Source organism: Tachyglossus aculeatus, chromosome 4 (genome assembly GCF_015852505.1).
Source record: "Tachyglossus aculeatus isolate mTacAcu1 chromosome 4, mTacAcu1.pri, whole genome shotgun sequence".
In the NCBI taxonomy this organism is placed as follows: Eukaryota; Metazoa; Chordata; class Mammalia; order Monotremata; family Tachyglossidae; genus Tachyglossus; species Tachyglossus aculeatus.
This window is the reverse complement of record NC_052069.1, coordinates 42,615,564-42,630,251: the sequence shown is the minus strand read 5'-3', so window position 1 is coordinate 42,630,251 and position 14,688 is coordinate 42,615,564. Positions and strand designations below refer to the sequence as shown.

General features: G+C 43.6%; 1 protein-coding gene across 2 annotated transcripts in view; it reads right to left on the bottom strand.

The window, feature by feature from the left end:
- The window catches only part of PKN2 (protein kinase N2), a 163,625-nt gene that overhangs the window by 52,079 nt on the left and 96,858 nt on the right, over positions 1-14,688 (bottom strand). For both annotated transcript variants that reach the window (XM_038744722.1, XM_038744723.1), the window contains exon 3: positions 368-522. In XM_038744722.1, coding sequence (XP_038600650.1) covers positions 368-522 — 155 coding nt within the window. The remainder of the gene's footprint in view (positions 1-367; positions 523-14,688) is intronic.

Here is a 14,688-nt window from a genome sequence, read left to right as displayed (position 1 = left end):
TGTGTTTGAAGTGTTGGTGGGGCATCCGAGTGGAGGTGTATGGAAGGCAAGTGGAAATGAGAGACTGAATGGCAGATGATCATAGATCACTTTCCCCACTTCATGTTTGAGATTGAGTACGGTGAATTTTTCATGCTGGTTCGGTCTTCTTGGGATGGAAGTTTGAATTTCTGAGTTGGTAATACTGGAGAAAACGATTCAGCGTACAAATTGACTTTCAATCAATCACTCAATCAATCATCTAAACTCTACTCTTTCATCGAACTTTGGGGGGCAATAAACAGAATGCTTCCCCATCAAATTACCAAACTTTAAAATGACACAATTTTTTATTAATTCCATTCCAAGCACTGTTTAATATACTTACTTTTGAAGATCCATTTGAGTACATCTGAATCATGTTCTCTGCCCCTTGTTTCACTTTTAGTTCTATATCCAATTGTTTTTTTAACGCCATCAATCTATTATTGTTAGTAGAACAACGGGGGTCACTATTTGGAGTATCTGGGGTCCTGGGACAATCTGGAAGTGCAATAACACATTAGCGGTTACACAACAGTCTAAAAAGTATTATCTTCAAAATGGCAACTGGAAAATACTTTCAAAGTTCAAACCTGGAATTATGGGCTGGAAACAACCTAGGGACATATTAAGTAAATCATCTTCCACAAAACACTCTCCTAATTTTAAAGACCTCCTCGGATGATTCCCAATTCTTTCGGTTAACACTCTTCCGCAGTTTCTTCTTGCAGCTCTTCTAAAATCCAATCATTTACAGTTTAAACCCCACTTCTGCTCATTCTTTCCTCAGGGGGTATATTACTACCCAAAATAAATGGGACCAGGGTGACATAATAGAAAATGCATTTATCCAAATTGCAGGAACAGTGTTGTAAATCTATATCTCCTCCCTTGTTCTCTCGCCCTCCCTCCAGGCTCACAATCTCTGCCTTCAGGACATCTCTACTTGGATGTCCTCCCACTACCTAAAACTCAACATGCCCAAGACAGACCTCCTTATCTTCCCTCCCAAATCCTGTCCTCTCCCGAACTCTCTCGTCACAGTGGACGGCACTACCATCCTTCCCGTCTCACAAGCTCCCAACCTTGTTGTCATCCTTGACTCCGCTCTTTCACCCCACACATCCAATCCGTCACCAAATCCTGCCGATCTCACCATCACAACATCTCCAAGATCCGCCCTTTCCTCTCCGTTCAAACCGCTACCACATTAGTACAATCACTCATCCTATCCCAACTGGATTACTGCAACAGCCTCCTTTCTGATCTCCTAACCTCCTGCCTTTCCCCACTTCAGTCTATACTTCGCTCTGCTGCCCGGATTATCTTTCTACAGAAACGTTCTGGGAATGTCACCCCTTTCCCCCCAAATCTCCAGTGGTTGCCTATCCAACTCTGTATCAGACAAAATCTCCTCGCTATTGGCTTCAAAGCTCTCCATCACCTTGCCCCTTCTTACCGCCTCACCTCCCTTCCCTCATTCATTCATTCAATCGTATTTATTGAGCACTTACTGTGTGCAGACCACTGTACTAAGCGCTTGGGAAGTACAAGTTGGCAACATATAGAGACGGTCCCTACCCAACAATGGGCTCACAGTCTAGAAGTGTAGTCTCCATCTACATCCCAGCTCACTCATTCCGCTCCTCTGGTGCTAACCTTCTCACTGTGCCTCGATCTCGCCTGTCCCACCGCCAACCCCTGACTCATGTCCTATCTCTGGCCTGGAATGCCCTCCTTCCTCAAATCCACCAAAATAATCACTCTTCCCCCCCTTTCAAAGCCCTACTGAAGGCACACCTCCTCCAAGAGGCCTTCCCAGACTAAGCCCCCCTTTCCTCAGCTCCCTCTCCCTTCCACATCACCTCGACTCACTCCCTTTGTTCTTCTCTTTCCCCCCACCCCATAGCACTTATGTAGATATCTATAATTCTGTTTATTTATATTGATGCCTGTTTACTTCTTTTGATATCTGTTTCTACCTGCCCCCCCATCCAGAGTGTAAGCTCAGCAGGGCAGGGATTGTCTCTCTTTATTCCTTAATTGTACTTTCCAAGTGCTTACTACAGTGCTTTGCAAACAGTAAGCGCTCAACAGCAATGACCGAATAATACAACAAAGGGCAATCATGTACATGACTCCAATGAGATTATTGGTTACATTTTAATCTTACCAGTCACATATGTGTGTATATATATATATATATATATATATATATATAATTGTATCAAGTTCAAATCCCAATGACATTATATCTAATGTGCATGTATGTATATACATGTGCATACACACACGTATATGATATATATAAAACATGTTCTATATTCTATAGATAATGCATTGTTTACTCTGTGCTGGATACTGTGCTAAGCGCTGGGTTGGATACCCACTTCTGTTGATGGGTTTTCAGTGGATTTCAATGTTTCTGTTTTCTCTTCTATTAAATTGCAAACTCTCTGAGGGGAAGAATCTTCACTCCCCACAATTACTTTGGAGTGTGGTCTACACATGGAGGCACTCAACTGGCAGTGCTGACCTAGACTCTTTTTCTGTTATTAAACTTCATTCCCTTTGATCCCATTGTTTCTGGCTTTGCACCTCCCCTGCTTTCAGTTCATTCCTTATTTTTCCAGATTCGAAGGAGGGAGGGTAAGAGGAGAAAGCCGCTGGGACCACCTAATTAGTTGCTTGGCCCCAATAAGCCTAGAAACATTCATTTTCACTAGTTCTAAATGGCTACATTTTACTATTGAGCAATTATTTGGTTTTTTTTTTTCATTTTGGAGTTCATCAGCGATGACTAGTGTCTTTTCATCACTGCTTTCATAACTTTTCATTTAAATTTGTGAACCACAGAGCCAACCGAAAGTCTTTGTCGATATACACACATAAAACTCTAAATATAAAGCCATAAAATGATAAATATATAAAAGTACCTAAAACCATTAAGCTTTATATATTTGAAATTAATAGGTCTAATTACAAAAATTCTTCCACAGTCAAGTGTCCACACAGACAATTCGCCACAGGAGCGTGGTATGGTATTAGTAGTCAGGCTTGGGATCATTTTTAGTCTAAGTTGAAAAATTTGACCTAATAATTCCTTTCACATTTTAAGGTCACGGTAAAACAAAACCTCAGACAACCCTGTGTCCCAGCTGAAAACGGGGAGTCAGATGCAGATGGCGGACCTGCAGCATGGTGCTATGAAGGAAGGATATATATGTATATATGTACATATATGTATATACCTGTATATATGTATATATGTTTGTACATATTTATTACTCTATTTATTTATTTATTTATTTTGCTTGTACATATCTATTCTATTTATTTTATTTTGTTAGTATGTTTGGTTTTGTTTTCTGTCTCCCCATTTTAGACTGTGAGCCCACTGTTGGGTAGGGACTGTCTCTATATGTTGCCAAACTTGTCCCAAGCGCTTAGTACAGTGCTCTGCACACAGTAAGTGCTCAATAAATACGATTGATTGATTGATTGACTGATTGAAGGAGTGCTCTTTTCAAAAAGCCTAAGGGATGAGAAACAGGGAGGGTTCAGAGAGTTCAGATGGGCCAACGAACTCATCGTTCCTACAAATGCCCTTTATTTCACAGTGTGAGCCCCATGTGGGACAAAGACTGTGTCCAATACGATTAACCTGTATCTACTCCAGCTCTTAGAACGGTGACTGTCAGAGTAAGCACTTAAAAAGTACCATAATTATTATTTTTATTACAACAGAATTACATGGACAAGTTCCCTGCCCATAATGAGCTTACAGTCTAGATGGGGAAGAGCTGCTGTTAAGCTGGTGACCTGATTTTACCAGGGCAGTAGGTTACGTGCCCTTTATACGATAGCTATAATGAGAAGCAGCGTGGCTCAGTGGAAAGAGCACGGGCTTTGGAGTCAGAGGTCATGGGTTCAAATCTCAGCTCTGCCAATTGTCAGCTGTGTGACTTTGGGCAAGTCACTTAACTTCTCTGTGCCTCAGTTACCTCATCTGTAAAATGAGGATTATGATTGTGAGCCCCCCTGTGGGACAACCTGATCACCTTGTAACCTTCCCAGTGCTTAGAACAGTGCTTTACACATAGTAAGCACTTAATAAATGCTATTATTATTATTATTATTATTACTCTCCATTTGATTTTCTACCTCCAAAGGCCAGCCTTGAAATCAGGGGGCAAGGGCCAGGGCATTTTAGGCAGGGAATGTGACTACCAACTCTGTTGCATAGTACTCGCCCAAGCGCTTAGTACAGTTTTCTGCTCACCGCAAGCGCTCGATAAATGTAACTGATCGATTGGTTGCTTAGTACAGTGGAGTGCACACAGTAAGTGCTCAATCAGTCATATTTATTGAGTGCTTTCTGTGTGCAGAACACTGTACTAAGCACTTGGGAAAGTACAACAATATAATAGACACATTCTCTGCCCACAACAACCTACAGTCTCTACATGTTGCCGACTTGGACTTCCCAAGTGCTAGTACAGTGCTCTGAACACAGTAAGTGCTCAATAAATACAATTGAATGAATTGAATGAATGAATGAAAGGAGGCACAGGAAACCGAGTCACACCGCAAACAATCAACATACCGACACAAGAGACAGACTTTTGTGCGTACAATGTGCCTAGGACTCAAATTCTCTCGCTGACTTTTTCAGCTACGTGTATACTCATATTCACCATCAATCATAGTAATTATAGTATAATTAGGGAGGTGTCTGTCAATTATGAATGACTATATTTCATAATTCCTCAATAAATTCCGTTTTCTTCCCGCCTGTCACAAATCCCACAATACATCAACATACCTATCAGCCAAAGTAGCTACTTGATCTACTTAACCTCGTACGATAATCTAATTCACGCTCTGAACCTAGTTGAAATGTCCAATCTTCCTTCACTATTACAAACTGATCAAAGTACTAACCATGCTTTCATGAAAATTACCAAAACATACCTACTACTGTAATACGTAACCCTGAAAATTCACTTCTATTTTTATATTGTAATAATAATAATAATAATGGCATTTATTAAGCACTTACTATGTGCAAAGCACTGTTCTCTTCCAAGCGCTTAGTACAGTGCTCTACACACAGTAAGAGCTCAAGAAACACGACTGAATGAATTTAAAAATTGCTTCTATAGACATTAATGAACAGCCATTTCCCATAGAAATGAAGGGACGTTTTCTAGGTTAAATCTCTGGATGACTGTTAATTCACTAAAATGGATAGGCATTCTTAAAAGTTACAAAGATAATGCGCATTAATGATCTTTTTAAACTAGATCAACACTTTCCCTGGATTCATGAAGTTTGTAGTTAATTTTTTACTTCCTCTGAGGCTCTCCGCCGCTGAGCCCAACGTTTTCTCAAAAAATATCTCCAGCCGCATCACTGTAGGGGAACTTGTCTTTCTTGCTGACTCAATGCGAAGGTTCTTTCACTGGAATTTACAGCTAATCTCACTACAGATGATTTAATATCTGGAATTCTCTCACGATGGGATCCCTCTGAGATAAAAATGTATTCTGGGAAGAGCTCAAGATATGCTGTATATGAAAATTGGGTTTAGGAAGTTTACAAAGTTGCATCCTTTCTCCGAAACTACAAGGAACAGATAAAAAATGAAATGTCTGTTTTTAGACTGTGAGCCCACTGTTGGGTAGGGACTGTCTCTATATGTTGCCAATCTGTACTTCCCAAGCACTTAGTACAGTGCTCTGCACATAGTAAGCGCTCAATAAATATGATTGATGATACAGGCCTCTCTGTTTTGAGGAGAAACCTGGTCTACTGACTGTTAAACTGTACTCTCTTCCCAAGCACTTAGTACAGAGCCCTGACTTCACCCAAAGTAGCTACTTGGTCTACTTACCTCATACGATAATCTAATTAATGCTCTGAACCTAGTTGAAATGTCCAATCGTCCTTCACTATTATAAACTGATCAAAGTACTAGCCATGCTTTCACGAAAATCACCAAAACATATCTACTATTTTAATACACAACCCTCCCCTTGATTGATTAAATATGATTAATTGATTCAAAACATATCTACTATTTTAATACATAACCCTCCCCTTGACTGATTAAATATGATTAATCGATTCCTCCCCTTTACTGTGCAATGCTTAATGATTTTTTGAATAGCTATCTCACTTTGGGTAGAAAATCCTTTGTTTACTTTGAAAAAATTGGGGGGATCATTTGAGGAAAAAAAATTCACTTCAGAGGATGAAATTTTAGGAATATTTCACATCAGTTGCTATATAGTGTTTCTACTCATGTGTGCAGGTTGGGCTAAAGAGAACTTTCTATTCCACTCTGTTCTTTACCAAAATAGCGAGGGGCAGGGGGAGAATGTAAATATTCATTCATTCAGCTGTATTTATTGAGCGCTTACTGAGCGCAGAGCACTGTCCTAAGTGCTTGGGAAGTACAAATCGGCCACATATAGAGACGGTCCCTACCCAACAACGGGCTCACAGTCTAGAAGGGGGAGACAGACAACAAAAAAACCAAAACAAGTGGACAGGTGTCAATACCATCAGAATAAATAGAATTATAGCTATATACACATCATTTATAAAATGGAGGAATAAATATGTACAAATATACACAAGTGCTGTGGGGAGGGGAAGGGGGAAGGGCGGGGGGGCGAGGGGAGGAAGAGGAGGAGAGGAAAAAGGGGGGGCTCAGTCTGGGAAGGCCTCCTGGAGGAGGTGAGCTCAAAGTAGGGCTTTGAAGGGAGGAAGAGAGCTAGCTTGGCGGATGGGCAGAGGGAGGGCATTCCAGGCCAGGGGGAGGACGTGGGCCGGGGGTCGACGGTGGGACAGGCGAGAACGAGGCATGGGGAGGAGGTTAGCGGCAGAGGAGCGGAGGGTGCGGGCTGGACCGGAGAAGGAGAGAAGGGAGGGGAGGTAGGAGGGGGCGAGGGGATGGACAGCCTTGAAGCCCAGGGTGAGGAGTTTCTGCCTGATGCGCAGATTGATTGGTAGCCACTGGAGATTTTTGAGGAGGGGAGTAACATGCCCAGAGCATTTCTGCACAAAGATGATCCGGGCAGCAGAGTGAAGTATCGACTGAAGCGGGGAGAGACCGGAGGATGGGAGATCGGAGAGGAGGCTGATGCAGTAATCCAGTCGGGATAGGATGAGAGATGGAACCAGTAAGGTAGCGGTTTGGATGGAGAGGAAAGGGTGGATCTTGGTGATGTTGCGGAAGTGAGATCAGCAGGTTTTGGTGACAGATTGGATGTGTGGAGTGAATGAGACAGCGGAGTCGAGGATGACACCAAGGTTGCGGGCTTGCGAGTCGGGAATATGGAAGATATGGAAATGAATGCGGGAGTGTGGAATTCGGCTTTTGCTTTGAATAAAAATAATGGCATTTGTTAAGCACTTACTATATATAAGGCACTGTACTAAGTGCTGGGGCAGATGGCAGCAAATTGGATTGGACACAGTCCCTGTCCCACGTGGGGCTCACAGTCTCAATCCCCATTTTACAGAAGAGGTACCCGAGGCACAGAGAAGTGAATTGCCTTGCCCAAGTTCACACAGCAGACAACTGGCATGGCCGGAATTAAAACTCACAACCTTCTGACTCCCACGCCTGGGATCTGGCCACTGAAATTCAGGTATTACATCAAATGCCGTAGACAAGTTTTTTTTAAATGGTGTTTGTCAAGCGCTTGCTACGTGCCAGGCACTGTGCTAAGCGCTGGGGTAAATACAAGATAGGTTGGACACAGTTCACATCCCACATGGGGCTCAAAGTTTTCACCCCTGTTTTCCAGAGGAAGTAACTGCGGCCCAGAGAAGTGAAGTGACTGGCCCAAGGTCACACAGCAGACAAGTGGCGGAGCTGGGGTTAGAACCCAAGTCCTCTTTGTGAGCAGAGACTTTGTATTCCAATTCTATTATATTGTACTTTTCCCAGGGCTTAGTATAGTGCCCACAGTACACACTCAATAAATACCAATGATTGCCAGATTTTCGTTTATTCATTCATTCAATCGTATTTATTGAGCACTTACTGTGCGCAGAGCACTGTACTAAGCACTTGGGAAGTACAAGTTGGCAACATATAGAGATGGTCCCTACCCAACAACGGGCTCACAGTCTAGAATTTTACCTTATTCAATCAATTCACTCATTCAGTCGTATTTATTGAGCGCTTACTGTGTGCAGAGCACTGTACTAAGCGCTTAGGAGAGTACAGTACAATAATAAAGAGAAACAATTCCTGCTCACAATGAGCACAGTACCATAATGGGATTGACTGATGATTCACAGAACCCCTTCAATCACTGGGCAAAATGGGGAGCTGCCCAAAGCTCACTGCAAACAATTTTAGGGGTCCCCTCTTGGCCAACAAGGAGCCACTGGTGCCAAAAGAGAAGCAGCATGGTGCAGTGGTTAGAGTACAGGCCTGGGAAGCAGGTCATGAGTTCTAATCCTGGCTCGGCCACTTGCTGCTGAGTGTCCCTGGGCAAGTCACTTTACTTCTCAGGGCCTCAGTTCCCTCCCCTGTAAAATGGGGATTGAAACCGTGAGCCCCAAGTGGGACATGGACTGTGTCTGATTTGGCTGTATCCACCCCAACGCTTAGTACAGTGCCTGGCATAGTAATCGCTTGACAAATAATAATAATAATAATAGCATTTATTAAGCGCTTACTATGTGCAAAGCACTGTTCTAAGCGCCGGGGAGGTTACAAGGTGATCAGGTTGTCCTACGGGGGGCTCACACTCTTCATCCCCATTTTACAAATGAGGTAACTGAGGCCCAGAGAAGTGAAGTGACTTGCCCAAAGTCACACAGCTGACAAGTGGCGGAGCCGGGATTTGAACCCATGACCTCTGACTCCAAAGCCCGGGCTCTTTCCACTGAGCCACGCTGCTTCTCTATTGAAGCAGTGTGGCTTTTGGAGACAGAACAGACCCGAGAGTCAGGTCGTGAGTTTTAATCCCGGATCCGCCACTTGGCCGCTGTGTGACCCTGGGCAAGTCATTTAACTTCTCTGGGCCTCAGTTACCTCACCTGCAAAATGGGAATTAAGACTGAGAGTCCCAAGTGGGACCGTAACTGTGTCCAACCCGATTTGCTTGTAACCACCTCAGCACTTAGCACAGTGCCTGGCACACAGTAAATGCTAACAGATACCAATATCTGTGCCCTTTTTTCTCCCCCTCCTAGCTCTTTTAAAAACAAAACAGGCACTTCAAAGAAAGGCAAGTGCACACAGAAAGAGATGTATATTTTCATGGCCCATAGATGTTCTTTTTCCCCACGGCTGAGCCTAATGATGCTTTCAACTCATCCTCTATTTTTTTTCAAAGTCTTTTATTGACGATACTGAAGTATGTGATGATATACTAAAGTCGAAAGAGAATAGATTTACGTATTTCATCAAACGGAAGGCAACCAGCTCCTCCTCAAACAGAGGGTTTCCGTTCTCGCCGAACCCCGCATCAGGGAAAATGTGTGCTGCCGTTTCTCTCAGACTGACGCCGTGTCCGGCAGGCAGCTTCATCTGTTGCCACGGCGGCCTGGACCGAAACAGGCCCATGTTGTTGGGCAAATGTTCTCCTACTTAACAACTTAACAACCCTTAACAACCCTCCTTAACAACCCTCTGGCCAAGTTGTGAGCTGAAAACACACATTACGGCAGAATTGGGTGTACAGTCTACTCAATGGAGCCTCAGAACGAAAAAGCCAGGGTTATTTTGGGGACTGAAATGTGCAAGCAAAAAGAATTAGGTAAAGAAATGTGCAGGCACTGTCTAAACCGCTAATATTCCGTTTTGAAGACACTTTGTGAAACACAGCCCCCAAAATGGTCAATGAAGAAAAATGGCAAAAAACCAAAAATAACAGAAATTTAACCCCACACAGATGACCGGTATTCATTTATCTGAAAGACAGAATTGCGATTAAAAGCACTGACTTTTTTGGCCATTTTGCTGTGAATTTTCTTTTTCTTAGACATCCTCTTCAATGTGTTTGACCTGACCACCATTCACTGGTGGTTCACTTATATGTCTAATTACTGTTGCTTTGAACACCAATTCAGAGAACAGAAGTTAGCTCAGGAGAAACTTTGTTTCTTCTGAAAAACTTCTAGGGATCAATCAGTCAATCAATCGTATTTATTGAGCGCTTACTGTGTGCAGAGCACTGTACTAAGCGCTTGGGAAGTACAAGTTGGCAACATATAGAGACAGTTCCTACCCAACAGTGGGCTCACAGTCTAAAAGGGGGAGATAGAGAACAAAACCAAACATACTAACAAAATAAAATAAATAGAATAGATATGTACTATTAAAATAAATAGAGTAATAAATATGTACAAACATATATACATATATACAGGTGCTGTGGGGAAGGGAAGGAGGTAAGATGGGGGGATGGAGAGGGGGATGAGGGGGAGAGAAAGGAAGGGGATGCAGTGTGCTACTTTTTTTCAAGAAACTCATCATGTTAAGCTTATGGTGGGCAGGGAACATGTTTCACAACCCTGTTATTCATTCATTCAATCGTATTTATTGAGCACTTACTATTACTACTACTACTACTAACGATGATGATGGTATTTGTTAAGCGCTTACTATGTGCCAAGCACTGTTCTAAGCACTGGGGGAGATTCAAGGTAATCAGGTTGTCCCACGTGGGGCTCACAGTCTCAATCCCCATTTTACAAATGAAGTCAGTGAGGCACGGAGAAGTGAGGTGACTTGCCCAAAGTCACACAGCTGACCAGTGGCGGAGCCGGGATTAGAACCCAGCGCTTAGTACAGTGCTCTGCACACAGTAAGCGTTCAATAAATACGATTGATGATGATGATGACCTTTGACTCCCAAGCCTTTGCTCTTTCCACTAAGCCATGCTGCTTCTCTGTGTGCTTACTGCTTACTGTATGCACAGCACTGTATTAAGCACTTGGGAAGTACAAATCAGCAATATTCTCGAGCACTTAGTAGGGTGCTCTGCACACAGTAAGCGCTCACTAAATTCCACTGGTCAATCGATGCAATCTGGGAACCCGGGTCTGCTTTCGATTTGAGGCCCCACGTGGACTGAGAGGTGCTGCTTAGCTACGGAGTTATCATCAAGAAGACTTTGGTACCTACTTTCTTTTAATACTATAAAAATTCCTTAGCTCCTTTGTCCTGGCAAGGGTTGCAGAGGACCATCTCCCTTCCCCTATCAAATCCAGAAATGCTCCACCGGGTCTTTAAAATTTATTGGTCCCCCATTTCACGAGCCCCACCCCTATAAAATCACCAATGACCTCCTTCTTGCCACATCCACCATCCTCCTCCTCGACCCCCCTGCCTTTGACACATTGAACCACCCACCCCCTTCTCCTGATAACAAGCTTAGAGAAGCAGCGTGGCTCAGTGGAAAGAGCCCGGGCTTTGGAGTCGGAGGTCATGGGTTCGAATCCCGGCTCTGCCAACTGTGTGACTTTGGGCAAGTCGCTTAACTTCTCTGGGCCTCAGTGACCTCATCTGTAAAATGGGGATTAAGACTGTGAGCCCCCTGTGGGACAACCTGATCACCTTGTAACCTCCCCAGTGCTTAGAACAGTGCTTTGCACATAGTAAGTGCTTAATAAATGTCATTATTATTATTATTATTATTATCATCTAATCTTGGCTTCACCGACACTGTCTTCTTTGGGCTCTCCCCTGTAGACAACGCCACAAACTCCCATCTCACAGCCCGTAACCACGGCATTATCCTCAATTCAATCATATTTATTGAGCGCTTACTGTGTGCAGAGCACTGTACTAAGCGCTTGGGAAGTACAAGCTGGCAACATATAGAGACGGTCCCTACCCAACAGTGGACTCACAGTCTAAAAGCGGGAGACAGAGAACAAAACCAAACATACTATCAAAATAAAATAGAATAGATATGTACAAGTAAAATAGAGTAATAAATATGTACAAACATATATACAGGTTTCTCATCTTTCTCATCAACCCGCGCATTCTAACCATCATCAAATCCAGTCGGTTCTACCTTCCCCAAAATCTTTAGAATCCACCCTTTCCTCCACAGAGACGCTGCTAACACGCGGACTACAGCATCAGCCTCCTCGCTGCTCTCCCTCCTCCTGTCTTTCCCCACTCCAGTCCATACTTCACTCTGCTGCCCGGATCATTTTTTTGGGGAAAAAACTGTTCAGTCCATGTTTCAATGACTCCTGGGCCTGGGAGACAGGGGACCTGGGTTCTAATCCTAGCTCTGCCACTTGCCTGCTATGTGACCTGCAGAATGGAGACTCAATACCTGGTGTCCTTCCTCTTTAAGACTGTGAGAGCCATAGGGGACAGGGTCTGCGTCCCAGGTGATTATTGCATTTTTTACCTCAGTGCTTGATACAGTGTTCAGCCCATAGTAAACACTTAACAGAAACCGCAAGTATTTATTCACAACAAAGCCCTCCAACGTGTGTCCCTCCACCCTTAAATCGAACAGAAACTCCTGATCAGCGGCTTTAAGGCGTTTGATCAGTTACTTCCCTTCTACTTTACCTGGCTGATGGAGCAGACTTCACTCCTCTAGCACCGCCCTACTCTCTGTACCTGGATCTGGTCTATCCCACCACCGATCCCATGTCCAAATAATAATAATAATAATAATAATTATTATTATTATTATTATTTTGGTATTTGTTAAGCGCTTACTATGTGCAAAGCACTGTTCTAAGTGCTGGGGAGGACTGGGGCCTGGAACTCCCTTCCACTTCATGGTGGACAGTCCACCGCTCTCCCCACATTCAAACCCTGCGACAATCACATCTCCTCCAAAAGATTTTCCCTCATTTCACTTACCTGCCCTCGCAGCTGTCTTGTCTACACACTTGGCCGAGTACCCCCCAAGCACTTTGATATTCACCCCGACCTCACTGCACTTAAGTCTATATCCTTTTAATTATTTCCTCTACCGGTAATTTATTTCAATAAATAATGATAATAATGGTACTTGTTAAGCACTTACTATGTGCCAGGCACTGTACTAGCAGCTGGGGCGGATACAAGCAAATCGGGTTGGACACAGTCCCTGTCCCACATGGGGCCCACAGTCTCAGTTTTACGGATGAGGTAACTAAGGCACAGAGGAGCTAAGTGACTTGCCCAAGGTCACACAGCAGAAAAGAGCAAAGCTGAGATGAGAATCCCAGACCTTCTGATTCCCAGCCTGTGCTCTATCCACTACGCCAGGCTATTACTACTACTCCAGTGCAGAGCACAGTGCTCTGCACACAGTAAGCACTCAATAATAATAATAATAATCATTATTATATCATTATAATAAATATCATTATTATATTATGATAATATATAATAATAAATATCATTATTTGTTAAGCACTTAAAATTATAATAATAACGATGGCATTTGTTAAGCGTTTACTCTGTGCCAAGCACTGCTCTATGCACTGGGGTAGATAAAAGGTAATCAGGTTGTCCCTCATGGGGCGCACCGTCTTAATCCCCATTTTACAATGAGGCAACTGAGGCCCAGGGAAGTTAAGTGGCTTCCCCAAGGTCCCACAGCAGTCAGGTGGCAGACCGGGGATTAGAACCCACGTCCTCCGGACTCTCAAGTCCGTGCTCTTGCCACAAAGCCATGCTGCTTCCTGTACTTCCCAAGCGCTTAGTACAGTGCTCCGTCATCATCATCAATCGCATTTATTGAGCGCTTACTGTGTGCAGAGCACTGTACTAAGCGCTTGGGAAGTACAAGTTGCCAACATATAGAGACAGTCCCTACCCAACAGTGGGCTCACAGTCTACTGTGCTCTGTGCACAGTAAGTGCTCAATAAATACGATTGAATGAATGAATGAATGAATAACCACTGACCGATTGCCGCAGAAAATTCAGACGACCACAGTTGGGTCTGTCCAGAGCCCACTTGTCTCTCCTTCCCCAGGCTCACTAAACTGGCTCTCTTTAGCCACCTCTCCTGCCTCCGTTACCCCGTAACATTTATTGTTGGTGGAGTCGGGTGGCTAATAAATAGTATATTCATCCACCAAGCCAAGCTCCTTAGGTTATCTCCTTGGGAACGGTCCCATTTAGTGTGGGGAGTCAGTGAGGGTCACCTTCACTGACCCCAAGGCGTGTTTTTCTAAATAGTGTTCCCTGAGTTGAGGAGTCAAAGCACGGACTTACACTGACCCCATTCTCGTCGAGCCCCCCATACGACCACACTGACAGGGCTGGCTCCAAAGCCTCACTTTCTTCTCCAAAGGTCTGTTAAAATTTTCACTGCCTCGCACTAATAGACTGTGAGCCCACTGTTGGGTAGGGACCATCTCTATATAATAATAACAATAATAATGGCATTTATTAAGCGCTTACTATGTGCAAAGCACTGTTCTAACCGCTGGGGAGGTTACAAGGTGATCAGGTTGTCCCACTTTGGGCTCACAGTCTTCATCCCCATTTTCCAGATAAGGGAACTGAGGCACAGAGAAGTGCCCCTCGTCCCCCTCTCCATCCCCCCTATCTTACCTCCTTCCCTTCCCCACAGCACCTGTATATATGTATATATGTTTGTACATATTTTTTACTCTATTTATTTTATTTGTACATGTCTATTCTATTTATTTTATTTTGTT